This window comes from Pyrgilauda ruficollis, unplaced genomic scaffold (genome assembly GCF_017590135.1).
Source record: "Pyrgilauda ruficollis isolate IOZ18807 unplaced genomic scaffold, ASM1759013v1 scaffold265, whole genome shotgun sequence".
Taxonomy (NCBI): domain Eukaryota; kingdom Metazoa; phylum Chordata; class Aves; order Passeriformes; family Passeridae; genus Pyrgilauda; species Pyrgilauda ruficollis.
In genome coordinates this window covers 416,730-443,449 of record NW_024523989.1, presented here as the reverse complement: position 1 = coordinate 443,449, position 26,720 = coordinate 416,730, and the positions used below count along the sequence as shown (strand labels likewise).

Genomic DNA, 26,720 nt, shown 5'->3' with positions numbered 1-26,720 from the left:
ATAAAGTGATTATCTGCTTAAAATAACTGCTAATAATAATGCAGTATTATTACATTAGTTTAATAGTAATTACAATGTTTCTTTCTTTGGAAAAGCCAACTTAAATATTTATTGAAAAATTAAATTACTTTAATAAAGCATTGAAGGCTTTTTCTCATCTTTTGCAGGGCTAATCTTGAACAAGACATGAATACATCACATAAATGAGAAACCACAAATAAAACTAAATAAAGTACTTGAAATTACTATTTTGGTGTAGGCAAGCACACTAAACAACTTGATATACTCTGAACATGTTTTTAAGATATTAAGAAAAATACTTGCAAAATTCATCATATTGCACTTGCTAGTAATATCAGCATATATTGGTTGCATTTTTCAAGAATAATGAAACACACACTTTACTTGCAGTTGTTTTAGTTACTAATGCTTTAAGTTCCATGTTAATAGAGTTTGAAACTTTTTTTTTTTTTAATTTTTTTCCCTAACCTCAACATCACAAATAATTTGTTATACCCAGTGTTACAATATTGGCAAATGTGGAAGCAAATGACAATAACAGCTTCAGTAAACTTCCTGTGCCTTAGGCCCAGAAAACAAGAGTAAGCAGGTACACAGTACAATCACACAAACTGCAGGTATACAATGTAATTACACAAACTTTGGATTAGCAAAGCAACTGTAGGGGAACCTGTGGTCTCCTTCATTTTACCTGAGTTTTGAGATTACTTACCTTATGTAACACCTGAGTCTTTGCAATATTAATATTTTAACTAATTCTGTATTTTTCACTACAAACACAAAGGCAAAGATATGTTATCTTAAGACTCCACAGTATTGATGGTTATCTCTCCAGTAACTCCTTCCAATGCCTTACACATATCATCACTCTTTCCAATGGCAAATATCAGAGGAATTAGGACTTGAAGCCCATTTCAGAGATCCTGCTCTATTTGTAGGCAAACAACGCCAGCTCCAATTGAATGCACACCTGAGACAGAATGGTGTGGGCTATTTAACTCAACAAAGTTTGACCATATCTTCTAATTCAACCTCTTTCTTCCTATCACAACCCTAATAATTATTCCACTTGGCCAGATGCTCCCCATCCCCTACTCATCACGTGACAAAATCAAATTTCAGCAGCCAAGGAACAGAACAGCCAAAACAGTATTTTAGTGTGGTGAGACATGTAAGAGAGCAATGATGGGTCTACTTTGCTAGGGACTATTAGATTGGTGCTCTTGATCATATCTAGGCCCTTAAGATTTTTCCTAGCATCTACCTTCCACTCTGCACTTTGTGTTGGGATGTTGACCAGATACTCACCACATTTCTCCTCCCACGTTACCAGGTCTGGGTATTGGAAGAGAAGGACTACAGGATGTTACAGCAAAGCATATCTTCTCCCCAGTCCAGAGGTTGCCTTAGAAGCTCATTTTCAACACCAGTTTTGCTTAATTCTAGCTTAAATCCCTGTCCTCTCATCACTTGGTGGGGAAGAGGGTAAAGGAAAACATCTGCACACTCCCAAACCACATTTGCTTACTTTTATTATCTCTAATTTAGAAGTCATAACAAACGTTAAAACCACCTGCAAATACATGTTTTCTTTTCTTCATAGAATAAAGAAAATAGACTATAGACTATAGAATAAAACTTTGCTTTTTATCTGTAATAAAGCTATGCACCTTGTTGAAAATCTAGAATTTTTTTGCATTCCCATATTAAACAAGTTGCCATCGTTATATAAAAATACTTATTGTATCTGGTTTCAGACAGTGCAATCTCAGTTATGGAAAGTATCCAGCAACCAGGATACAAAAAACTTAGTCTTAAACACACAGGATCTACAGTGCTGAATTCCCAAAGTCAGGACCAACCACGTTCATTTTAATTGAATGTTAAGCATGATGCTGTGCAGGTTAACTTACAGCATCTCAATAAACTGTTATGGATGACAGCCACTCACTAAAGAAGCAAAGAATTTATTGCCCATTCTATTTTTAATAATTAAAAGACATCAATAATTATGACCTAATCAAAAGAAGTGTCTGAGCTATGCAGACTCACAAGATTCACTGTGATTATATCACAGATGCAAATATAATAAATACAAATTTCCTGACAATTTCTCTTAAAGAGGAAATTGACAATCCAGAATATTTTATATTACTTGAGCTAGGTGTTCAGATCATAGGAGGAATTAATTACTCTGTCTAAATAATCTGAATTTGCAGCTTTTTCCTGTGTAAAGGACCTATAGTCACTAGTAGTTCAAGGACTACATCCAATTTGTCCTAAATAAAAGTGGGAAAAAAATCAGGTAACTCTAAAAGCAGCTTAATTTAAGGGTTTCAGAAACATCAAATAAACAGCATGGTCCATGCTGAGCATACAGTACAGGCTGCACACCTAGCAGGCAAACCAAACTGCAATCTGAAAAAAAATTAACTGGCAGGAAAAGGGGGGAAACAAACCAAAACCAAGGCAAAAAATGCTTTGCTTTTTCAAACTACATAACATCCCTTCACTTCTTCTTACTGTTTCTTCAACTCCTTCAAGAGATAGCTCATGAACTTTGAGGAACAATATTTCAGATGTTAAGAATGCCAGTATTCTATTCCTGTGGAGTTTAATGCAACTGGAGTCAACAGGCTTTTTGTCTTCATACTGAATACACTGCTGATTATGAGGTTTCACCTGTCTGAAAACAGACATGAAAACTTCAAGCCCTGTGGTCCGTCCTACAGGAGCCTTTTCCAGAGGCCACTGAGCTACTGCCTGAGGAACATTAAGAAAGTAGTAGAGAAAAGAATACACCCCTGCCCAACTATCAAATACTCTGTACAGGACTAATTCTAAGTCCAGTCAGATTTATTCACCAGGAGAGGATTGCAAACTGATAATGCCAAGGTCATCTTAATGGGCAATAAAACTGTGGACATGACCTGTACAGAGTATTTTGTGTACACAGAAAAAAGTCTCTCAGGAAGTCTCTCAATGAAATTTGGTATATGTGCCTATACTTTAATTTATACTGCAAGGACAGTCTTCTGTCATACCCAAGCCTGAAAGCCATTTGGACCCAGCTAATTATTCAGAAATTTCCTTGTCTCACAGGGATGATGTTATTTCAGAACAGAGTAGCAATAATTGGGCAGTAACCGTCCAGAGCTTCCACATTCAGAGATAATTTCTTTATCAAGAGCCTACCAATTACTTCTTTTTGAAAAGCTGCCAAGTTATTCCCCAGGAACAGAGGCAGTGAGAATCTACAGCTATAACAAATCAAGGACCTCAGTGTTCGATTTCACTGAGGCAGCTGTGTGTCAAAATCCAAGCCTTCCAAGCATCTCAAAAACATACTAACTGCTGCCTTCTACAGGAAAAAAAACCCCACATTTTTCCCTCATGGCACAGATTTTCTGTTCAGAAGCAAACAACCTTGTCTGAAGGGTTCTCAACAGAGAAATTATTTTCTCCAACGCAAACTTAAGGATCTGCATTTTAAGACAAAACATACCTACATACAACTACTCACAGTGCAGATGCTGCTGCAATGAAAGGAAATAGCTTGTAACTCTCAGTGCACTTCTAATACACCCAGTAAAACTGCTGTAGAGTAAAGTAGGGAAAATAAAACTGAAGGGCTGTGATACAATGCTGCCCCAACTGCTGCTGCCAGATTTTGATGGAAACAGTAGCCACAAATTTCTAAGACAGTTACACCTGCACAATTTTGTGCTAAAAGACCCAGACTTCTGCTCCACAGAGATCTAGTAATTTTCTTTCTTTCACTAAAAATACAGTGACAAATGCCCACGGTCTTACCTTAGAACCAAAAACCTGAGCAATGTAGACAACTATATGCAACGGTGAGACGCATGAAGTAAGAAGACTTCAGATTCCACCAGAAAGGGTTGTCAAGTCAGATATCTCGGTCAGACTAACATATAACATACACACACTCAAAACCTTTATTTTATCTCACAAGAATACATACGCTAGAAATGGTGCAAATGTTCTACTTCTTTACTATTCCTGACACGTGTATGACAACATGTCTGCTTATCAGCTTGCAGACAAAATGCATTTCTCTATTTTCTCTGCAGTGAGAGACCTCTAAATTTCACTAGAAGGTGGCTCAGGTGTTTTACAGTCAAAGCTGATAGAACAGTCTCTGCTAATGTCATCTTTGTTTTCTGCTCTGAATTACCTTGATAGGTCTATGAGCCATTACACTGGTTATGCCTTAAATGCTGTGCCTTACTGAAATATGCTGAAGCAGAAAAACCCAGTAAAACAGAAACTTGTCTGTTCCCTACTCTGAAGTGGGAAAAAACCCATAAAGAACAGAAAAATGAAATCTTATTAAAGTGGTTTGGGTAGTTGTGACTTCCAGCTTTTTCATTTGACATTAGTGAGACTGTGTATACTGCAAAGGATTTAAGGATTATAAGACTGCAAGAACATCAACAGCTGCATGATACTATAAAAGTATTCAGCTATTCTTGCTTTTAAAATACCATGATTGTAATGAGAAGAACTCAGGGGGTGGTGGAGGGTGAGGCAGGGGGGGAGGACAGAGGGGAGGGGGAACAGAATGCACTAAATTCTCATCCCTGCAGAATGGTGAAAAAAACAAACACCAAAAAAAGAATAAACAGAAACATAACTAATGTCACTGTGCCAGTGAGTCCTTGGTTATAATCCACGATCTCACCTAAAAGTAATAAATTCAAGGTAAGGGAAGTCAGTTTACTCCTTAGTGAAAGGACATCTCAGATAACACAAAGTGCCAGAACACTACAAAGCAGCTGATGCTCTGTTGAACACAGTAACTTTGTACACTGAAACATGGGTCCACAATTGTTGCTGTTAATAGTGTCCACTCACATTTATGCTGCTGAGATTTTGAGAGGACCACATGCATTAAATTTTGACCACGCTACAAGGCTGCATTTTTCCTTTGTTCTCCTGGCTTTCTGGCCATCACTATGCAAGCTGCAAACAGATCTTTAAAGAAAATGTATGCTTGAAGGCAGGGATTTTTGCCCTCCCTCTGTGATCACACAATCCGTGATGAACAGGACAAAACAAAGAACGGATCAAAACAAAATCCTCATTTCTGGCATGAAGAAAGCCAAGTATGGAGAATTTAAGCCACATGGGAATTTAGTTCTGTAAAATACTGCATAATGATTACATAAAGAGGCTTTGATTACTGTAAAATTCAATGATACATGCACTTCTAACAGCACTGGAAATCCTAAATCATTACACAAGCATTTCATGTTTATTCATCAAATATTTAAAATACAGCATAATACAAAACATTTAACTAGTTTGCTTTGAGAGCAATTTACTATGCTCTTCTAGCAAAAATTTGCTTAAGAAGATAAAGTCTTACATTACATCCAGTGCATATGTTTCTAATGTAATTTTTTAATAGTATTATTTGCTCAGCTCTAGTTTTTAAGTACAAAGTTTCAAATGTAAACATAACTGTAAAAGACAATTTTGTGAGGAACATGGTAGAGGAAGAAAAATCTGTTCTAACAGACTGAATTTGCTGTTTTCAATTTCACAGAACACACACCCCAAAACCTCAAAAGAAAAATCTGTTTCTAACCTCTGAGTCCCTGCTTTTGTAACACAAAAACAAGAGCAAACTTGCTGTTCCTTTCTTTTCATATTTTCAATCCTGATTGGATACTTCGCTCTGTTATACATCAGTCTCTACAAAGGGTGTAATATCTACAAATGTCTACAAACCCTTCAGAAGGAATAAGCAAGGAAGGAGAGGTGGTGGGGTAGCTCCATGTATTAGGAAGGGTTCTGACTGTCTAGAGCTTAATGATGGTTACTATAGGGTCAAGTGTTTACAGGAAAGGATCAGGGGGAAGGGCAACAAGACAGATAGACCACCCAACCAGGATGAAGAGGTGGACAAAATGCTGGGAGAAGTCACACTATCAGTAGTCCTCGTTCTCATGGTGGGACTTCAACTTCCCAGATATCTTCAAGAAATTCAACCTAGCAGAGAGGAAACGGTCCAGGAGATTCCTGGAATGTGGGAAAGAGGCTTTCCTGACACAGCTGGTGAGCGAGCCAACCAGTGGGGCACCTCACTGGACCTGTTTTTTGTGAACAGAGGAGAACTGGTGGCTGATGTGTTGGTTGGGGGCTGCCTTGCGCACAGTGATCACAAAATAATGAGTTTTCAAGTATCAGAAAAGGAAAGGGAGTCAGCAGAACAGCCAGTTTGGAGTTTCAGAAGGCAAGGTTTGGCCTGTTTAGGAATGTGGTTACCAGAGTCCCTTGGGTAGCAGTCCTGAGGAACAAAGAGGTCCAGGAAGGAAGAACACTCCTCACAAAATCTTAAAAACACAGGAGCAGGCTCCCCCCATGCAAAAAGAGCTGCTGGTGGGAAAGAAGACTGGGCTGGATGAGCAAAGAGCTTTGGCTGGAACTCAAGCAGAAAAAGAGTTTGTGGCCCTTAGAAGAAAGGGAAAGCAATGTAGGAGGACAACAAGGATTCCATTAGCTTTTATAGGGAGAAAATTAGAAAGACCAAAGGCTATCTGGAATTTCATTTGGCATCTGCCATAAAAGACAGTAACAAATGTTTCTATAAATACGTTAGCTACAAAAGGAGGGCTAAGGAGAACCTCATCTTTAATGAATGCAGAGGTACACAGAGACAAAGGATGAGGGTAAGGCTGAGGTACTTAAAATGCCTTTTTTGCCCCAGACTTTAATAGCAAGACCAGCTGATGTCTGGGTACCCATGCATCTGAGCTGGAAGAACTGATCAATAAATAAAAAACTGACAATAAATAAAAAATTACCAATGAGAACAAACAAATCTTATCCTTGAAGTGACTCAAACATTTCCATGTTGCTGCATTTAGCTCAAGGAAATCCTTCACCCCTGCAGTGCCTGGGCTCCCTGTGAGGGCTTCAGTACCCAGCCTGCTGGCAGCACCAGCCATCCCTCCTGAGGAGCCGCTCCTCCAGTGCCTTGTCCAGGGGTGTCAGCATCAAAGGCACTCAGAGGGAAAGGAGATCAACCCTCTGAAAGGACAGAAGCATATTCTACAACTTGAGGGCATGTCTTCACAGCCAGGTTGCTCCACCCTGACTACAGAAACACTGTGCCATGCTCTGTATCCTCTATTTGCTGCAGCATACATATTTCAGAGGAAAACATCCCAGCCTTCCATACAAGGCACTTGCCCCTTGAACACTAGAAGTCATCATTAGAAATGACAGGGCAGTGCAAAAGCCACCTTGGATTTGTTTGACTCTTCTGATGTGATCTGTGCTGGTCTAGTGAGGGGCAGAGCAATGAAGGATATACAAGAATGATATATTTGCAAGCATTTTAGGCAGTGCTACAGAGACTGCAACAATCATGCCTATGTTACTGAAATCCCTAGCTGATTAAAATAAAATTTACAGGAAAATGTTATCATTTACTAATTTGTTTGTTTCTTTCTAAGAAATTTTCAAGGCAACCCTTTAAACTTTTAGAGAATACCATTGGTCTTATTGCTAGGTACTTTTACAAACTTTTTCCCAAATGTCAGGTCTTAGAACAAACCTTTGACTGATGTGAGGCAGCAATAGCATTTGATTGGCAGAGTAAGTGGAAAAGGAAAAGAAAATGGAAAATTAATGAATAGTAGGTTACAATTTTCCCTGAAGATACAGCAATAGGGAGGAGTTTGCCTCAATAAGAAAAGAAAAAAAGTAATAAAAGGGTAGGATAAAACATAGTAGACAGTTTCAAAGGGAGAAAGATTGTTGCAAAACCAAATCCTCCCACTAAATTTTCAAGGGTGAGGTGCAAAGAGCAGTAAGGCTACATGCAAATGGACTTTAACAGTAACTTTACCAGTCTTGACACTTATCCACAATTCTCTTACAGACAGACATATCATATATGATACCTATTTGTACCCTCAGCCACTACAAACAAAGAATTTATATCAATATAAACCCAAAGGAAAGTCAGTAGTTTGAATTTCTCTTTTTGTATCCATGACTTTTAAAAAATACAGAGAAGGACTGACAATAATACTTTAGGTGGATTCAATATGCAGGTACCTCAAAGAATCAAAAAACATTCCTCTCCTCATCCTAATAATGATGCTTAGTAGGAAGATCTAGCCTGATGCAAAAGGAAAACTAAATCTATCATCAACTATATATTTATGAAAAAAATAGAAGATTTTGAAGAGAAACATGAACATCTAAAGCTTTAGTGCAAGTATTTCTGTGGGTAGGACTGTAGTAGTCCACAGTACTGCTCTGTTATGGAGAATGAGATAATAGGAGTTTCTAATTTAAGGCAATATTTCTCTGCAAATCCTGCAGAGACAGCAGTGAACACAACTGACAAAGGGAAGACTTAAGTGTTTTTTTCTTTAAACAAAGTACAGCACTTTGCTTCAGTTTTCAAAGAGAAACTGTTTCGGTATTTTTAGCATTCAAAGGAGTGAGGGACTGAGTGCACTCTGGTGCAGGCAGAGAACAGGAAGGTGAGGTACAAGATTTCACATTTATCTCTGCTAATGCATTTTACACACTGCTCTGCAGTACTCCTAATGTTCCAGCCCTGTGTCTCTTCAGCAGAGATGGCAAAGCACCAAAGACCAAACTGCATGATGGTGGTGGTGTGACAGGGATCAATGCCCATGAGGGAACATGGAATGCTCTCGCTTCAGATTTGGTTTCACAGCTGAACTCAAAATGCCTCTGTCATGATGGAAAATCTTCATTTTCCACTCACCCCAGCAGGACTCACTTTTAACAGGGACACTTGCAAAATCAAGAAACACACAAAGCAAAACCTTTTGCAAAATTTCATTCCTAGTGAACAGGTTTAATAGAAGATCTAAACCCCAAGACTTAAAAGACATGTAATTTAAAGCCTAAGTAATCTAAAATTGCCACTTTACAACACATGTTCCCATATCCAAAACAGAACTTCTAGCCCCACTACTTCTAAAAATTATCAAATTAATCTAATTTTATTCTCAGTGATTTAGATAAAATTTAGGAAGTAAAAAAAAAAAGAAGACCAGACTGTCAAATATTTCTCCTTGCTCTCAGGGGTAACATTGGAGTGGCTGTGTGTAACCTTCAGCGTCGCACGTGAGTTCCAGTAGTACTATCCATCCAAAGGAGATTATCTTTGAAGGGGTGATGTAAAGATAACATATAGAAAGTTCCCAGCATGTACAGAAAGTTGCTCCTACTTCTGTTCCCAGCACTCGTCCACGTGTGGATGAAAGAGGTGGCCCACCTGGGTATGAGGTTCATAACTCTTGCTGCAGGATGCGCGTATTCCAAGCACAGAACAACAACTGCTGCCTCCCTAATTAGGCAGTAGACTTCCCTCAGTGTAACACAAAATCATCAGCTCTGTGGTTCTGTCACGTAGGAGTGGTACCTGACTTGTGCTATGCAGTATTGTCCCAGAGAATGAACCTGGTTTCAGCTCTAAAACTTGCTAGACCAAACTGGGCTAACCTGCGTGCCTATAAGAAAGGTAAGAACAGCATGCTTGTGCAAAAGTGGGACAGAGGTAATTTTTCAACAGTTTACAAGCCTATAATTCTGATCTTATTAGACAATGACAAAGAACAGGTACAGCCCCAGCATTACAACAAAACCTAAATTTATAAAGTCCTAAAGACAGTGTAGCTCAAGCCAGCAAAACATAAATTTGCTCATGGCAATATAAGAAGAAAAATCTTTGTGATGTAGACACAGATGTCACTCCAAATTTTTCATAAAATGGTATTTACCCACTAATCTATATGGGTGGTTTCACTGGATATATTTAAAGGATATTTCATAAGCACTTCAACTACTTTTTTCTAAGTATATCAAAATAAACTAGGAATACCATAGTCTTTCTTAAAAGTTTCTATTTACATGAAAACTTACACTAACTAATCACTTAGAAAGACTACTCAAAACACACAAAACCCCTGTTTCATTAAACTAAAAAGCCTCAATTACAGAAAATCTGACACAGCCAAGATATAATTAACATCAGACAGAGATGCATAAAAAGTGAAAAGTGCAGTCAGAGCATTCAGTGTGTCAAGCACAGTGAATGTGATCCCAGCTGCACAGTATTTCAATATAATTAAACCATACTTCTTATATAATGTAAGTTAAATGACAGGTAAGAGTGAAGTAACTAAAAGCTTTCTGGTACAGGAATATTAGCACTGAAAGGTTATTTTCAAGATTTTTTTAAAAGAGCAGGCCAAAAATAAATTCTGGTTGTTTTTCAGTGAGGAGCATCCTCTTTCACTTTAATATTATCACCGATGTGCACAACTCAAGAAGTATTTAGTTAGTTTTGTGTTATAGTAAAAGTCCAGCAGGTCTGAAAATGAGAACTAATTCTCTTGTGTAGTCAGTCAGGTTTAACAGAACCCAAGAAATGCTTTACTCAGTGATGTACTCACTGCCCTTTCCCCGCCTTCTCTACAGTGTTCTATTTGTGGCAGTAAAATCCTGCTGAGTTAACTAATGCACAGAATTCACTTCTTATAGCTGCAACAAGAGAAGAAAAGTTAAAGTATATATTTGTGACAAGGGATATTAACTACTTTGAGCTTATTAACTGAGGCAAGCAGTAGTACAGCTCTGATGCTGTGGAATTATTACTGTAAACAATTTCTGCAAAATATCTCACAGTCAAATCCATGGTTTATTTCTGCCATAAATGCCCAGTTATTTGAGCTGGTGTCTGCTCTGGAGCACAGAAGAGCAGGACATGCCTAGCAGGCCTAGATTCCCCTTCACCCGCAACTGGATTACCTGTCTGTTTGGAGGAACGGTAGCCATAGTATGCAGTAGACGTAGTATGTGACAGCACTTTTTGAGAAACAAGAAAGCCAGTTCTACTGCAGACTGGAGAATCAGAGCTGTGACACCACAGCACTTGGAGCAGTTTCACTGCCGAAGGGTCATATCCAATTTCTTGGGTTGTGAAGCAAGTATGGAGGTCTGTGCTGCTGCAGCTATGCCGGTAATAATATCAAATTATAGCTTATTTCAACCTCACTTTTATGAGCTTACATAAACATCCAGACTTGAAAAAAAGTCACCCAAACTAATAGAAAGTGTGATGGTTTCTAATTAATTACAGGTAAGAAAGTCAAGTTTTTCATGAGTGAGATTTTAGGGTGTAAACAGAAGTCCAAATATTGCCACAGATGAAGTTGCAACCAGAGTAGCCTGGGGTCATTCACATACGCTGCAGCTCATCTTGATTTACATCTTACATATTATTTAATTTTTTCTTGCCTACATCCAGTGTTAAAATGGCTCAGTAGTAAAAAATGCTATATGTATGTAAACCAAAGATGAGATTAATATTTTCCCCCACAAAAAGATACTACAGTACAGATCTAGAATGTTTCACATAGGAACAATACAAATGCTATGACAAAAGAGAAAGGTATTCTCTCATGATTTACAAGCTACATCAATGTGATTTCCTGGGAGAGACTCTAGTCTTGAACTACAGTTGTTAGAACAGTTACAAAAAGTTCTTACAGATTTGCAAAAAGCTTATCAAATTATATTAGTTCTCTAGGGTAGATCTTCTCTTTCATAAGTGGCAGTAGAGGAGCCTGGAGCTAGAAAAGCAGTAGTACAGGGAAAAGTACTATAAACTCAGTTCACTTTTATCACCTACAGACAGAGCATTATTTTCCAGCATTTGTCAGTCAGAATGAAACTGGAAGAGAAGGACAAAGTCCAACTCCCTGCACTCAACGCCTGTTACCCGTCCACAGGTGACAACTCTACTGCATAAACAGCACATCCCATTTTAAGCCCCTCTAGTCTAATCCAATACCAAATTTAAAATATATACATTATAAAAGGGATGTACATGTCTCTTCCCACTTATTAAACAGAGAAGAAATTCAGATTCTATGCTTAAAATACTGCACACATTCCTGTGAAAGAGCACAGTGAGGGGACAGAACCAACCTGTTGGGTCACAAAGGTTGAAAATTTAAACAAATAGATCAATAATTTTCTACCTGAAAAAAATTACAAGTTCTCAAAACATAGAACTTCACTTTTGTAAGCAGTTCAAAGACAGACTCAAGCTTTAAATTATGCCTTTGATTTCCTTCTTACAGAAAATGAACATATATACAGTCAGGACATAAGCCTGCACTTGTTTTAATCATGCTGGGTGCCAACTGCAGATATGCAAAGAGCAATTCAGTTAATTAAATACAGGTGTCAAGGGTCATTCTTGATGTCTAAGAGTAACCTATCAGCTGGACTCCAGCTGCCGCAGAAGCAAAACACACATCTCCCGTAGGTCCTATGATGACATCTAGCTCTGTCCTAGGCTAAGACAAAGGCTTAGCCTTTGTCTAAGGTTGTCTTAAATTACCTGGAACACACAGAATATTATTCAAGCTCTTTATCTGGCAGTTAAATCACTCAGATTGTCCCACTGACCTCCATATATCAGTTCAAGTGAGTAACTCCCAAGAATAAAAAGCTGACTCTGTATTCAAGAATGTACAACAACGCAACCCCAAATGATTCACCTTTAGCTGTGACACTGTAGAGCTTGGACTGCTACAAATCAATAACAAAGCAGCAACAGAAAAGCTGCAGATATCACCACACAAGAGATTAAAATACTAGAAGCTCTCTTCCAAGTTACAGTCTCTACTGTCATTCTGGTTTGTGCATGTAAGTAAAATATTATCAGAAATATATTTCTGAAAAATTATTCACAGTGGTGCTATCTCAGTCTATTCCATGTGTTCTCTGCCCTCAAAAGCACAACAGAGCAATCTTTTATTTGCCAGGAATACCTGTACTGACTCATGTAATCAGTTAAAAAGCCAATAGCAAAATGCCCATCTTAAGTGCATGATTCTCTTTCTCTATTCTCTAATATATCAACAACAGATAAAGTAGATTTTAGGCACAAGAGAACAACAAAACCAATTTTACATCAAACCATTTCCCCAATTTGCTAATGAGAGCAAAAGAACAACACAGCAAGAAACTTACTCCTCAGTATCTGTGCAAGGACTGAAGCAAAGCACTTACCGTGTCTTGGGATTTATCTTTGACATCATAGACTGTTAGTTTTATTTTAGTTTCCTCATAGATGGGGTATTCCGGTGGGAAGGTCACACCAGTCAAAAACAGTGGATCTTTTGTACCCTGTGCAACATGAGCAAACACTGAGTAAGGTAACAGCTGAGAATGTGAGGAATGTCACTGTGGAGGTACACCCAAAAGGTGTCAGCTGTCTACAGCAGAGATATGGGAACAGCTCAGTTTTACTACCCAATCAATGAAAAAAAACCAAAGAGCCTTAAAACTTTCTCAGGAAAATGAAAAACAAATAAACAAAACCCAAATAAAACCACAACAACTTCCTAGAAATTGTTTTTAACTGGAAAGAATATGAAGTGCTTCTGAAGCAGAGCCTAGTATCACATTTTTAAACAGCTCAGCCAGTATCAAGTTCCGGAATACAACTCATAATAACCAAACCCTTTCTTATTCCCGTGACACTTTTTGAAAGTACCACAATTTCATCTTAATTTAAATAAACTAAAGATTTCACTTGCACACACATACAAAAAGAAGCAATCTTCATAAAGCCACAATATTAAGTGTATAGAAATGCTACAGAGACTCTCAGTAAGTACATTGATTTGTGGAGAGGGGATTGAAATACTCCTCTTTAGGCACTACTGCAATAAAATAACATTCCTGTGCATTGAAACATTATGATTACACTTAAAAGCTGTACACAGAAGTAACTATATCATAGCTAAAGATATACAATTAAATGAATAATACAAAATGTTGCTTATAATTTCTGAATGTTTAATTATATTTAATTTCCAAAGATTACCATGCGTGTATCCTTAAATTTTCCATTAAGTAAAAATAATAATAATAAAAAAAAAAGATTGTGCATGACAAAGGTAATTTATCTTATGGATTAACTTTCTGTGCCCCTGCCTTCGCCTCCACCAAAGCTTGATTACAAAGCCAAGAACCTTGACAAAACAAATTCAGGAATTTGTTGAGGTCTAGGACATTGCATTAGGAAATACATCAACTTCTATAAAAAAAATACATAGTTATCTATTCATTTTTTGCACAACGTCCTTCCAGACAGTCTGCAAAGAGACATCCTGATCAGATACAAGATATTTGAATTAAGCAGTTTCAGGATGGTTGAGGGCTGAAACCATAATAATTTAATTAGTAGTTGGTTGAAAGTAATCACACGAAGAGCTCATGAAATATTCTCATTGTATTTAACAGTTAAAACAAGCCTCTGGTGAAATTGTGTGTGTGTTTACAATGAGACTTCCCTGCTCTTAATGAATCTCTCCAGTAAGTTAAACAAGTTACACCTACATTGCTCACCCTTCATTTTCTCTGAACCATTTTTGCTGTTTCTGACACCAATGCTTACAGGGCAAAGTAGGACTAGCACAGCAGCCTCAGACAGCTTTTGTTGTAATGTATGATGCAAAGTACTAATTATTTTATGTAAACTCACAGACATTACGTACACACATTTCTTTCACTAATTATAGATCTAGGGTAATATTTTTCAAATTGCAAAAGCATCAACTCTTTAATGGAAACAATAGAACAAAAAAGCATAGGTGCAAATAGGATAAAACCACATAATACACCTATGCTTTTCTGTGTTTAAAAATACTTTCCAAACTCACTATACTCCTAATTAAGTTTTATTTTGCATTGCCTTGTCCCTTCATGTGAGCAACTATTCCCTGTTTCGTTCTAAACCTCTGTGTGGAGAATTGAAATATTCTCCATGCCTCTACTTGGAACAACAGAGCTTTCATGAAAAGCCAAGTTAATTTCTGTTCATTCTGGTTAAATGCCAAGAACTACAGCACACTTAGGTATGCTTTACTAACTGCCAGAGTGTGCTTGTCTTACCTAAGACTATGCACTAACTTGTTTTATTCCTAATTCACTTTCTAAGGAAGAAATTAGCAATCCAATAATCAACATGTTCATTGAGTAAGAAAGACTCACCTCCACGATTTCAGTGCTTGAATACCACGTCAAAATGTGCTCTGCTGGATGCAACACTGAGACTTGGATAAACGTAGTCAGCTTCCGATCACGGGTAGCAGCCACTAGATCCTTGCATGCTAGAGACAGTGCAAAATAAAAATAAAATACTCAAAAGCAAACTCCAGGAAAATGCTGTCACAGAGACAGGACAAAGCAGACCACACTCCGGCTCCAGATTAAATCTCCAGAGACAAGTCGATTTAACAGAGGAAGTCTCTTGGAAGTAACCTACAGAAATAGGAAGTCACATGCCACAGAACTGAGCTGAGATCTCGTTTCCACTAAAAATACTTGCAGCTTCTGCAAAGCTCCCTGCCAGAGGCTCATCAGCCCCAGTCCATGAGTGTGCGTGTGCAAACGCTGCAACAGTAGGTAATTTTACATAAGTACTCATTTAATTTGCCCACAAAATCTCTTTTAGCAGCCTTATTGGATCCTTTCTTGTCTGACAATTTCCCCAGTTACACAACCATTTCAAACACATTCTAAAACAACTAATTGCTATCAGTGGTTAAGCTGGTTTATATTGTTTGTTACTACTTGTGAACTTAGCAGAACTAGTTGTCAGGTATAAATCTACATACCTAAAAGCAGACAGCAACATAACCAATTATTTTGTCAGTGACTGGTATATGAATGAGAATTGCATTCTACCTATATAGCATCATTATTAAAATTCATTCTACCTAAGAGAGAAATTCCATTCTGGTTTAATAATTCACTTTTATCCTGGGCTCAGAGTCATGCAGGTGACTGAGATCATTCTTTACACTAACACACCTTGTGCCTTCAAAATGAAAGGGCAAAAGCACTGAAGAAAAAGGAGGAAGAAATAAATAAATGCATCATCAGCTGCTCCACAGAAGGGACACAGATTAATGGGGCACGCATTGGCTCAAAATCAAAAACCATACACCTTCTATTCTTCCATAAGGGATATACAGCTGTGAACACTGTGGTGGGATCTAGCTAGTGCTTTCTGCAGGGTAATAAACTACCCTGAGATCTCAGAAGCCTGAGGCAAGCAAAGAAAAGACTATGGCTTCAGAGAGAGTAATTGTCAAGAAAGAGCTGAGGGTATTTTCTATTAGCCATTGCCTACCAGGGGCTTCCTCAAGTGCAGCTGACCTTTAACTTTTCAAAAGGTGAGTCAGATTATCTTCACAGCAAGCAAACTTGGTCTGATGAGAAGCCAATGCTAGAAAAGCTCTGATGCATACAAAAGGCCAGCTCAGCTTGTTTTATACCTTTTTTTTCCTTTGGGCTTCAACCTGCTGCTGGAGTAAATAAAAGGAAAACTAGCTGAAGCTTTTTTACCATTCTTTTATTACAGTTAAAAGAGACAGGGAGACAAATCTAACCTTCAGAGATTAGTTTTGCTTTAGTCCAATTGCCAATTAAAATCTCCTGGTACATAGTTTCAAACTGACCCTATTACAATTTGGTGGGAAAAGTGGGATAAGCATAAAAGTTTGTGCTTGATGAAGTCTTTACGAAACGGCTGATGTAACAGCACCAGGCTCAAGCAGTGAGTTGCCAGCAAGTCTTTGCTGCTAAGACTTACCGTGTTATTAAAATGACTGAATATTAGCACTACTTGACATCACCTTAAAAATTACAGCAGACTTCCTGAAAAGCAGTTGTCAAAGCACAAAAGGTTTGGCAGACAACTTTTGACACTATTTGACTTTGTCCTCTCTAAAGCTGATCATTTAAGTAGTAGCAGATCACGGAGATTTCCAAATATAGCCAGTTCCCCCCACAGAACCTGATCTCATGCCACCATACAACCCTTAAATATTGCACTCCATAATCATCTTTTTACAATATAGCACAGATTCAGAGGAATGGCAAGGGAGCTCATGTTCACTACCCAAAGCTGGAACAGAGAGACAAATTTTTCACACCCACCCACAGGAAGGCTAGCCAGCTCACAATTCAATAGAATACCACAAAAGTGAGAAAAAACAAAAAGACACAGACACTTAGGAAAAATAAAATTAGACCCCCATAAAACATTATCAGTGACTCTGGCAGGAGCTCTACAGCTGAACTCTTGCAAAAAGTACTACTGCATGATGAATGGAGGCAAAACCCTCACAAATAATAGTTGATCTAGTTGTGGCTTGTCTCAAATACATTATCTAGAGGTGACTAAATCTTTTAGCTGCCAAGAGCACCGGTTTTTATCCTACTGAGAAACCATTAACAATAGGAAGAAGATTTGCACCAAGTGGTCACCACCTTGGTGCTATCTGAACGTAGAAGACAATTTATTTCCGTGACAGTACAGCAGTCCAGTCATTAGATCATTTTTCCTGTAAAAAGATGGCTTAGCAGCATGATCTTGAATTTCATTGGATAGAGGTGACAGAAAATAAATCATCTGCTTATCTCCAGTAGGGAGGATCAGCATAAAGCATCAGAACTCTTTGGGAGACACTGGTGCAGAAAGAGAAATGAAATTGAATGAAACCTGCATCTACTTTGATGACAGTGTTATTTATCTCTACTGTCACACTGGACTACTGCTGTTCACAACACGCCTTTCAGTCAGAGAGAGTATTCAATAAAGTTATCCCAGGTAAAGAACATAGAACTTGTCAGTTTGAGCCACAGTGCATCACTTCCCTTCAAAACAGTCCAAATGAAAAGTTTAGCAAAACAAAAGGACTACTTTTAAGCAGATGCCAAAGAATAAAAGCTTGTTCTATCCTGTTTGCAGCCTGGCAAGCTCCACAGCCCCATGCTGCATTACTGCCCTTTGAACAATTTTACCATCAGCACCTCCAAAAACCTTAGGTCTTCAAAGAAACAAAGTGAAACATTACACAGTTAGGAAAGCATGTTATATATTTAAACAAGTTTGCTAGGTATTATTCGCATACCCCTCAAACAGAAACTGATGAAAACACAAGCCTGAAAGGCATTCTGAGGCTGTTTCCTTAACTGCAAACGTAACACCGCGAGAGCAGGTAACAACATCAACGCACTTTCGACTGTAACCTATGCCCAAGCAAACCACAGGTTATGTTATTTCCCAATACTTCAGAATGTTTGAATTAATTCTGGAAAAAATAATCGAAAAAAACAGTGAAATGAAGTGCCAGCTTGTACTTACATGCCAAAAGTATATGAATCTACTCATTGTGACTGTTGACTCAGTGTGTAAAAGCCTGAGTCATCCATTCCCCTGGTGACCAAACCTCTGCTGAGCCTATCAGTGTACAATGAATGTTTAAGGAAGAACTGCGTTAAGAGTAATTTATGCTTTAATATCAACAAAGAAAAAAGTTAAGATAGCAGGAAGAAACAAATCTTCTACTCATATTTCACTGTTCTCTGTGCTGCACTGACATGATGGCTGTGCTCTTTGCCCTTCTGTGTGTATGTGCCCACATAAAGAATGGAAAGACCGGTTACTGTTTCCTCATGGGACCTTGGAGGATTTTTTGAAAATTTTACTTCTACATTGGAAGAGAGTACAGAGAGAAAAACTAAAAAATCCCAATTACTATTGTAAGAAGAAAGGAAACAAAAAAACCAAACAAAAAAACCCAAACAAAACCCAAAATAGAAATAGCCTGGAAATTAATCATCTACCTTCCCTGAAACTGTAACACTTCTGAACAGGCATTTAGCACTCTCTGCTCCAAGCAGAAAGCCCACTAGAGCAAAAAAATTAGTCTGGCAGAGAAACAGGGAGATAGAGCACCTCCCAGAAATTGAAAAGTTCCAGTAGCTAGAGCAAACAATGTGGGCAGGGGGAATGAAAGACATTCCCAATTCCCAGCTCAGAGTTCAGAATTGTTTGGGAAATGAGCCAAAGAGGATACCAAAAATTGGGAAATGGCACTGAAACTGAATAGTTTATTTTTGCTAGTCAGGAAAAATACAGTACATTGGTGAATGTCTTCTCATACTCTGGATTCACACAATGCATGTATTAGCCTATATGACAGTGTACAAGGTAGCTCTTTCTTTAACCAGTGACAGAAACACCATTTCCCATAGCTTCATTCCTTCCCATATTCCAAACCAAAACAGATTCCAGGGGGCTGGCTAAGAACAGGAATTAACAACATAGCTCTGTTGTCTCCAGGGTATGCTATTTTGTACGCCGCCAAAACAACAGAAAATTAGTAGTATCTGATGTCAAGGGGCATGGGAAAAGCCTGTGTCTCACACGCACATATATATATATGAAGGTAATGCTCACATTTTTACTCATTTCACTGACAATGCAGCAGCATTATTATCCCAAAGCAACTTAGTTTATAAATGATAATGTACAGTCTGTCTTGATAAACTAATTAAGTAAGGTGTAGCTATTCCTTAGAGGGCAAAAGGACATGTTAAAGAAGGGAATACCACACTTGGACCTGTGCTACAAGCAGAACACTGAACAGCATACAGTTTACTTTCGTCCACCCTGGGAGAGTATTGAGAATGGTAGGGAAGTATAAGAGAAGGAAGTGTACATCACCACTGTTTCTGCCTCCGCTGAAAACTAATACCTCCAGTCAAGCACATGCAAAAGCTTAGGAATAATCAAATTTTGGAACACACAGGAATGCTTTGGCCATACTTCTAAAAGAGTGCAAATGAAACTGCGAGAGGGCTGAGAACTGAACAGCAATGTGTTCTCTGTTTGGCAAAACATGCCTGAAAGCAAATGAAATTAACATTTGAGGATGGGCATTAGCACAGAATGGTGTTATGAGCGCTCCTGCTAGTGCTCCATAATAAACTTCACTAACTGGTTTATCATAAATACTACTAACTGGTTCTATTCCTGTGCCAGCAGGAATGCTTCAGTTTGCTGATGGGGACAGAAACAACAGAGAAGATGCTCCCGCAATTTGCAATGTGGACTCCCAGAACAATTCATCATGCAACACTAAATGGATGTGGCCACAAAAATTAATGTCAAGTTATCACAAAATGAGGGCACAGTTACACAACCATGCAACAGGTATGCACTAGGAACGACACTTTTTAATTGTAGCGACCACAATAGATGCTCAGATTCAGGTGAACTCTATAATGAAAAGAAACTCAGTGTTACAGAAAGCTACATTTGGAGCACATATACAAATAAGTACAGATCCACTGATTTTTACCTATGGAGACATTCAAGATCACTGTTCCTGTCCCTGGGGGTGAGAGTCTTCTATAAAAATAATATATCTGTTCTCTAGAATGTACAGCTGGTTGCTAAAGAAACCTAGTTATATTTTCAATGAAATGTACACACATAAAACAATTAATATCCTTCAGGGATGTCTGTAATAAACAGCAGGAAGAAATTTATACCAACAATCCAAATAGAAAGATGACAGGGAAGTCTTACCAAATTAATTATTAAAAAAAAATATCTCTTAAGACATCTCTACAAGTACAGGTTTTGGGGGAATAAACCCCCACAAACACAAAACAATATTAACAGTACTAACCGTAAATAATCTATCAGTATGCTGCCCAGAAAAACATCAGTCATTACCCACTTAATTTGCAGCTAAAAGAACATGATTATTTATGAGCCATTGAAATAAGATACACATTAATGCTGCAGGGGAGAAATGTTGTATACTGATAAGTGATCATGCCCATGAGTTGAGATGCGTGCTGCACTCATGATCTTATTTGCAGATGAAGTGATTAATCTGGTTAGAACTACCACCGTGAAAATCAGACGTGATCTATTTCAGAGTAAGGCCTGTGTGAGTGTGGGGGGTGTAGCTGCAATGGAGCTTTGATCCCAGCTCAGGTGGTGGATTCTGACTGCCAGAGTGGCGCTTGGATGGTCAGACAGAGAAGTTTCCTTAGCAATGCAAAGGCTTAATGTGCAACTTTTCATTGCCCGTTGTCAGCAATGGGGTTTCAATTATTCTGACATGCTAGAACACACTTATTTCCTCTTACAGCTTTGCTATTTAGCCTGGACAGCCCCAGACACTTAGGGGCTTAAGCATGATAGATGCAAGAGGCTCAGGAAACAGGCTGACTCGATCAACACAGCTCAGAGACATCATATCTGCACTGCAGGAGTGAAGGCATGATTACATGTGTTAAGTATCCATCCAGTGCTATTTACACTTGTTGTGCATCGATCTGCTGCTAACGTCAGATGATCCGTTCCAGCACATCCACAATCTTGCTCCAGCTTTACTTACAGTTGTGGAGAACTGAATTCCATCCTCTTCATGCTCTAGGCTTCAGCGACACAACAGCAACAAGAAGAGAACTTACAGCTTGGCTTAGAAGAGCTCCTTAAGTAATGGAACAAACCGGTTTTGATCAAGATTTTTGAACTTCTTTAATTTTTGAAAATGTGCCTAAGAATATATATCTCTGTTTATCTCTTTCAAGTAATTGCAAAAATATATTTTTTCTGAAAAAGACTGCATTTCCCTACTGAGCACACTGTGACTCTAATAGCACAGAAAATTTTCTCAGAGATGCTGCAGTAGACTTGTGACAGCAAAGCAGATCTCTTGCTGTTTGCTTTAGATTATCAATTATCCTCTTTCCTTCTGTTCAAAACTATTCTACTCAAGGCACCACCTCCTAATCATATTTAGGCTCTGATCTTCAGTTTTCTAGTGAGAGAAATGAAGAAAGAAGGGGGGCAGGGGCTTGAAGCCTTACAAAAACTTGCTATACATTTCCTTCAAAATACATCCATATCAAAATAAATTTGATACTGCTATTCCAAGGCTGCAAATTATTTTGGTGTTGTTGGTATTTCAGAATACCAAAAAAGGGTTTAAATCTTCACAGAAACAGAGCTAAATACCATTTCCTCCTTCACCTTTTCCTAATATTGTCATGCCAAGTATCTAATGACGAAGTAATCCTGCAGTAATTTCTCTCATAGATTTCTTGCTATCCAAAAAATAGAGTGGTTACAAGTTAAAAGTACCAAATGAAGAACCGGAAGATCTGCAAATGGTGAGCAGAATTCCATTTTTCTTTGAACTATGACCTTCTTTATATCATAATCTTATACCAGTAATCACTTCATCTGCAAATAAGATGATGAGTGCAGCTGGCATCTCAACAAAAAAACATTAGAACTTATAACAATTTATATTAGATTTTATTAAAAATATATTCTTCTGTTCCTAACATTTTACATCTCTTTGGAAATAAGATAAATGTAAAAAAAAAAAATACAACAGCAATACCACAAGAAGACGAAAAGAAACAAAAGTGCCAAGTCTCAAAGTTTTCAGTCTGTCACATCTGTTTTTATTACAACAGTACACATTGCTTCCTTTGACAGGAGCATTTTTTCACTGCTATACCAGTTGTCAAGTGTAGTATTACATGGGTTTGATCTCCAGTGTGCAGTATTGACTGACTGTAATTCTTCTCTAATATGTAAAGCAAATTCAGCTGTTGCGTAGCCTGACTCCAAACCCATGTCACCATATGCATCTTCACAAGATACTTTCATGCTTGTTGAAGAAAATGCCCCCCTCGCAAAACAAAGGAAGGCAGTCAAGCAACACAGTCCAGCAACTACAGCAGCCAAGAAGGTTCAGGAAGAGCTCTGAACATCCTGAAATCTTTCAGGGTGCTTCTTTGCTGCACACCAGCTGCTCTGAGCAGCTGTAAGGGAGCTACTCTGGCTCCTGGGTAGAAGCCCACCTACAAGAGAACTGGACTGGAGTCCAGCCTCCAGGAGGAAGTGATTCACCTGTAGCCTGGACAAGCCACCCAAACCTGATGTTAACACCGACATAAGTACACCTAAGAAATGCTTCAAGTTTAGAGGCTGCATTAAGCACTGTGTGTAAAATTCTCTGGAGCCAGCTCTATAATTAATTGTCAGCAAACTGATTGTGTGGCCACAGCCCTGATACCCATGAGACTCTGCTGGTGAATAAAACTATTAATTCCTTCTTTAAGTAAAAATGCTATGTATTACAACTAATCAAATGAAGATGCTAGGACAAGATGCAGCAGGGAGCAATATTAACAACAGTAACTCGCAAAATAAAAGCAAACTATAGATCTACTGTCTTACTGAACAGCCATAACAATCATCTGTATGAGAAGATCTGTGTTCCTCCCTTTCATTGTGCCAAGTAAGGGGACAAGAAAGTGATGTCGTTTCAACTTCATAAAGATTCAAACAAAAGACCCAAAAATAAAATAACTAAAACCCCCCACCAAAACCACCTCCTTAACATACCCTAAGGGAAGACAGCAGGAATGTTTGAGCCTTGTAGTACTCTCCATGCGTAGTGTTCAAAAGTGGTAAAACATGGCCTTCAAAAAAAAGTAGGTAGCGTATTATTTACCTGTATGCTTGTTTTGGTTTATTTTTTCATTTTTAATCCCCCACTCTGCTGGATTCCTAAATGTCAGGCTGATTCACAATTGGTTCTCATTGCATAGGTGTCTGATGTTGAAAATGACCAGTGAGATAGCCTAAAAAGATGATCCTCTACAGAAAACGCAATGCAAACCACTGACTAATCCCTCCAATATACCAGAGGTGACCTTTTAGCAAAACAAAACCCACACATCTCAAAGGAAAGCAGACTAAAATGTACTTCAAAGACAAGGCAAAGAAGAGTAAGACACACTTTTAATCAAAGGAGAAAAGAGATTTCTGCAATCCGGAACAATCACTTTTAGCCCAGTAATGATTAAATTTGCTGGTAGGGAAATGCTTGATAAAAGTTAAATAATCTGCATTCAAGCTGTAGTTAAAAGGAGAAGATGTTCTAACATAAGTAAGTCTTGTTTGAAAAGTTGGAAATTCTGGATTAATACCTAATTTAGAAGTCCAAATAAGAGACAATGATTAATTCCTCAGAGAATTTTGAAGCAGTCATTCTGACCAATAATTTACAACTGCTTTAATAGCATGGGACTTGCACAAGATAACAAAGTAGAACTCCTTCCCAAGGAATTTTAGAAAACATATATTTGGGTTTTTTCACATAAATGACAGAGTCCAGAAATAATAAAACCTCACAGGTCAAGGGTCACGTCAGAGGACGAGCTTCAAGGAGTCCATCTCCCCTGAACATCCTGCATTTGTTTACTTGTGTATTCTGAATTAATAACCTTTACTCCTAAACTTCTCCAAAAAACATACCTCAGCCATGAAAACTCTGGTGGTACAGACAAACAGCCTTCTAAAAAGTACAGGGTGAAAAACACCATAGTTATTGTAGCTGTTGTGATTGCCTAGATGTTATTTCAAAGTAAAATTTTTAAAGCAGCAAATACATTTGTATATGTAGTTTCTTCAATATCAACACCAAGATAATTTCCCCTCCAAGACACTGGCTCATAATTATTACTCTAAATTTTCAACTCTGCAGTTTGTATTTTGAAGAAGATTTAAAAGGGGAGACATTAATGATTTCTACAAAGGAGTAAGACCCAAAACAGAAAATTTAATCCTTATACTATAAATACACTCTAATTTCTAGCAGAAGTTTCTTCAAGGGTGAACAATGGCTATTTACATGCAACAATAATATGTTTGAAACTGCCTTGATTTTGATATGTTGACACATGTAAAGACATAGCTAACTTCTTCAGAGATAAAATTTTAAATTATTTTCACTCATTTGTACAAAGAAATAATAGTTTAGGATTAAGAGGAAACAAAATAATGATAAAAACAACAACAACAACCACCCCAAACCAACAATAACAATAACAAAAAAAACCCCAACAACCAAAAAACTCCAAAATCTTTTATTTGTCTCTGTAGAACACCCCTTGGCAGATTAGAGATTTGAATCTTGAATTACTTAGGTATTGCAGCTCTTCATATCAAAGTTGAAAATAGTGCTAGCCCACTTCAGTTTTTAAAGCAGCTAATTTACAATCCTACCAACAACAATCCTCAGCTTCTCAGGTATGAAGAATTCTCATCTTTAAGGAATGCTAAGACTAAATTCTTCTTAACTCATCATAATGAAATTCTACACACCTTCAGTCTCTCAGAAATCAATTTTAAAAGCAACAGAATTGCAGACTGAACTTTTAGTTTGTTTTGAACATTGGAACAAGACTGAAGTAAATTTTTAAAATGCTTCTGTATTACATAGCACTTTTATATTTGACGTAATAGGCAAAAACCACCCTGAAAATTTGGCTGATAATAATAATTAAAGTGTCCATAACTGGACTAGAAAATTTATTTGCTACAGCAGGTAAGGGTAAAACAATGGAGAAAGGCATTCTTAAGCATTTTGTTTGTTTGCAGCAAAGCACCTCAGGTCAGTCTGCTAGTCATGCTGCATCATGTTGCGCGGGATTTTGTGCTGCTGCATTTAGGAGAATTCCAGTTTTCTCGGGACCTGCAGGAGAACCTGATTTTCGAGTAAAATCTCACCACAGGCCATGCATTTCAGAATTTCTAAAAATAAGTACATCTATAACTAATGTGTTCAAAAGGAGCGGATGACTTTAGTCTTCTATTAATTCCATGTTTTTCTATTTATGTAACTTCTGTTTCCACACACAAGGATTAAAAACAAGTCAATTGGGAAATATTTTATAACATGAAAGTATTTCTGCAATTATATTTACAGGCCTATTCAGAGATGTATTTAACAACTGCCACTTGAAACACAAAGGTTCAGCTAATGCAGCAAAGAGTCAAAAAAGTCAAGAGCTATCATGCTTTGAGTTATTAAAAATGTTTTCAGTTAATATATTATTGGCCTAACAACAGAGTTGTTCCATTTCTGTTTAGTCATTACCATTCTGCACAAGAAGCACCAACTCTATGATTACTATAACCTCTAAATCATTTGCTTGCTTTTTGTCTTCCAAATAATCCCTACCCTTTTGGAATTATGAGGAGACTTTATCTTCACAGAGAAAGATACACAAGGAAAGAAATGTAAGGAATTCCCCAGGCAATTTTTCATGAAGTGTTCGACAGTCTGGGCTAAAGGCTAGAAAAGAGCAACTGCAAAAAGTTACAGTAAAAAAGTTGAAAGTAAACTCTCAACAAGCCAGAGATATCCACTAGTGGGTTTTAAACAGAGTACTCTGAGACTCCACACACCTACTTGGCTTTGGAGGTATTTGAAGTCCACAGGTATTTAAGTTTTGAACTGTAAGAGGTCCCTACACAACTGCAGGTTGGCTCCAGGGCACATCCCGACTGTCTCAGCCCTGACGATACAAGCAGCTCCAAGCCCACCTCTGGCCCTGTCAGGATCTGAAAACCACATATCTCTCCTGACAAGCTCTGGCTGGCAGGCAGTGGCAGGGCACAGGTGCTCGTCCACATTCTGCAAAAACATCACTGCTGACTTCATTCACAACTCCCGGCGGGGTGGCTGAAGGAGAAATGGGGCCAGTCCCTCTCTTCATTCAACACAGCACTGGACCATAAAGGGGTCACACATGGAGCAGATCCTCGGGTTTTAGCATTCTGCCCACCTCTAACATAGCAGCTGCAAACCACATAAAGCTGCAAACAATTACACAAGAGAGGAAGACTTGAGAGTCTGCTTGTATCCACCCAAAGCTGTCTCCCCTTGACTGCAAAATAAGGAAGATTTGCCTAGCAG

The 26,720-nt window shown here is 38.1% G+C and overlaps 1 protein-coding gene across 1 annotated transcript in view; it reads right to left on the bottom strand.

Moving 5' to 3' along the window:
- The window catches only part of LOC121355707 (type II inositol 3,4-bisphosphate 4-phosphatase-like), a 102,059-nt gene that overhangs the window by 35,120 nt on the left and 40,219 nt on the right, over window positions 1-26,720 (bottom strand). The window contains exons 4-5 of the mRNA XM_041471362.1: window positions 15,115-15,233; window positions 13,126-13,242 (exon numbers count right to left, since the gene is read on the bottom strand). Coding sequence (XP_041327296.1) covers window positions 13,126-13,242; window positions 15,115-15,233 — 236 coding nt within the window. The remainder of the gene's footprint in view (window positions 1-13,125; window positions 13,243-15,114; window positions 15,234-26,720) is intronic.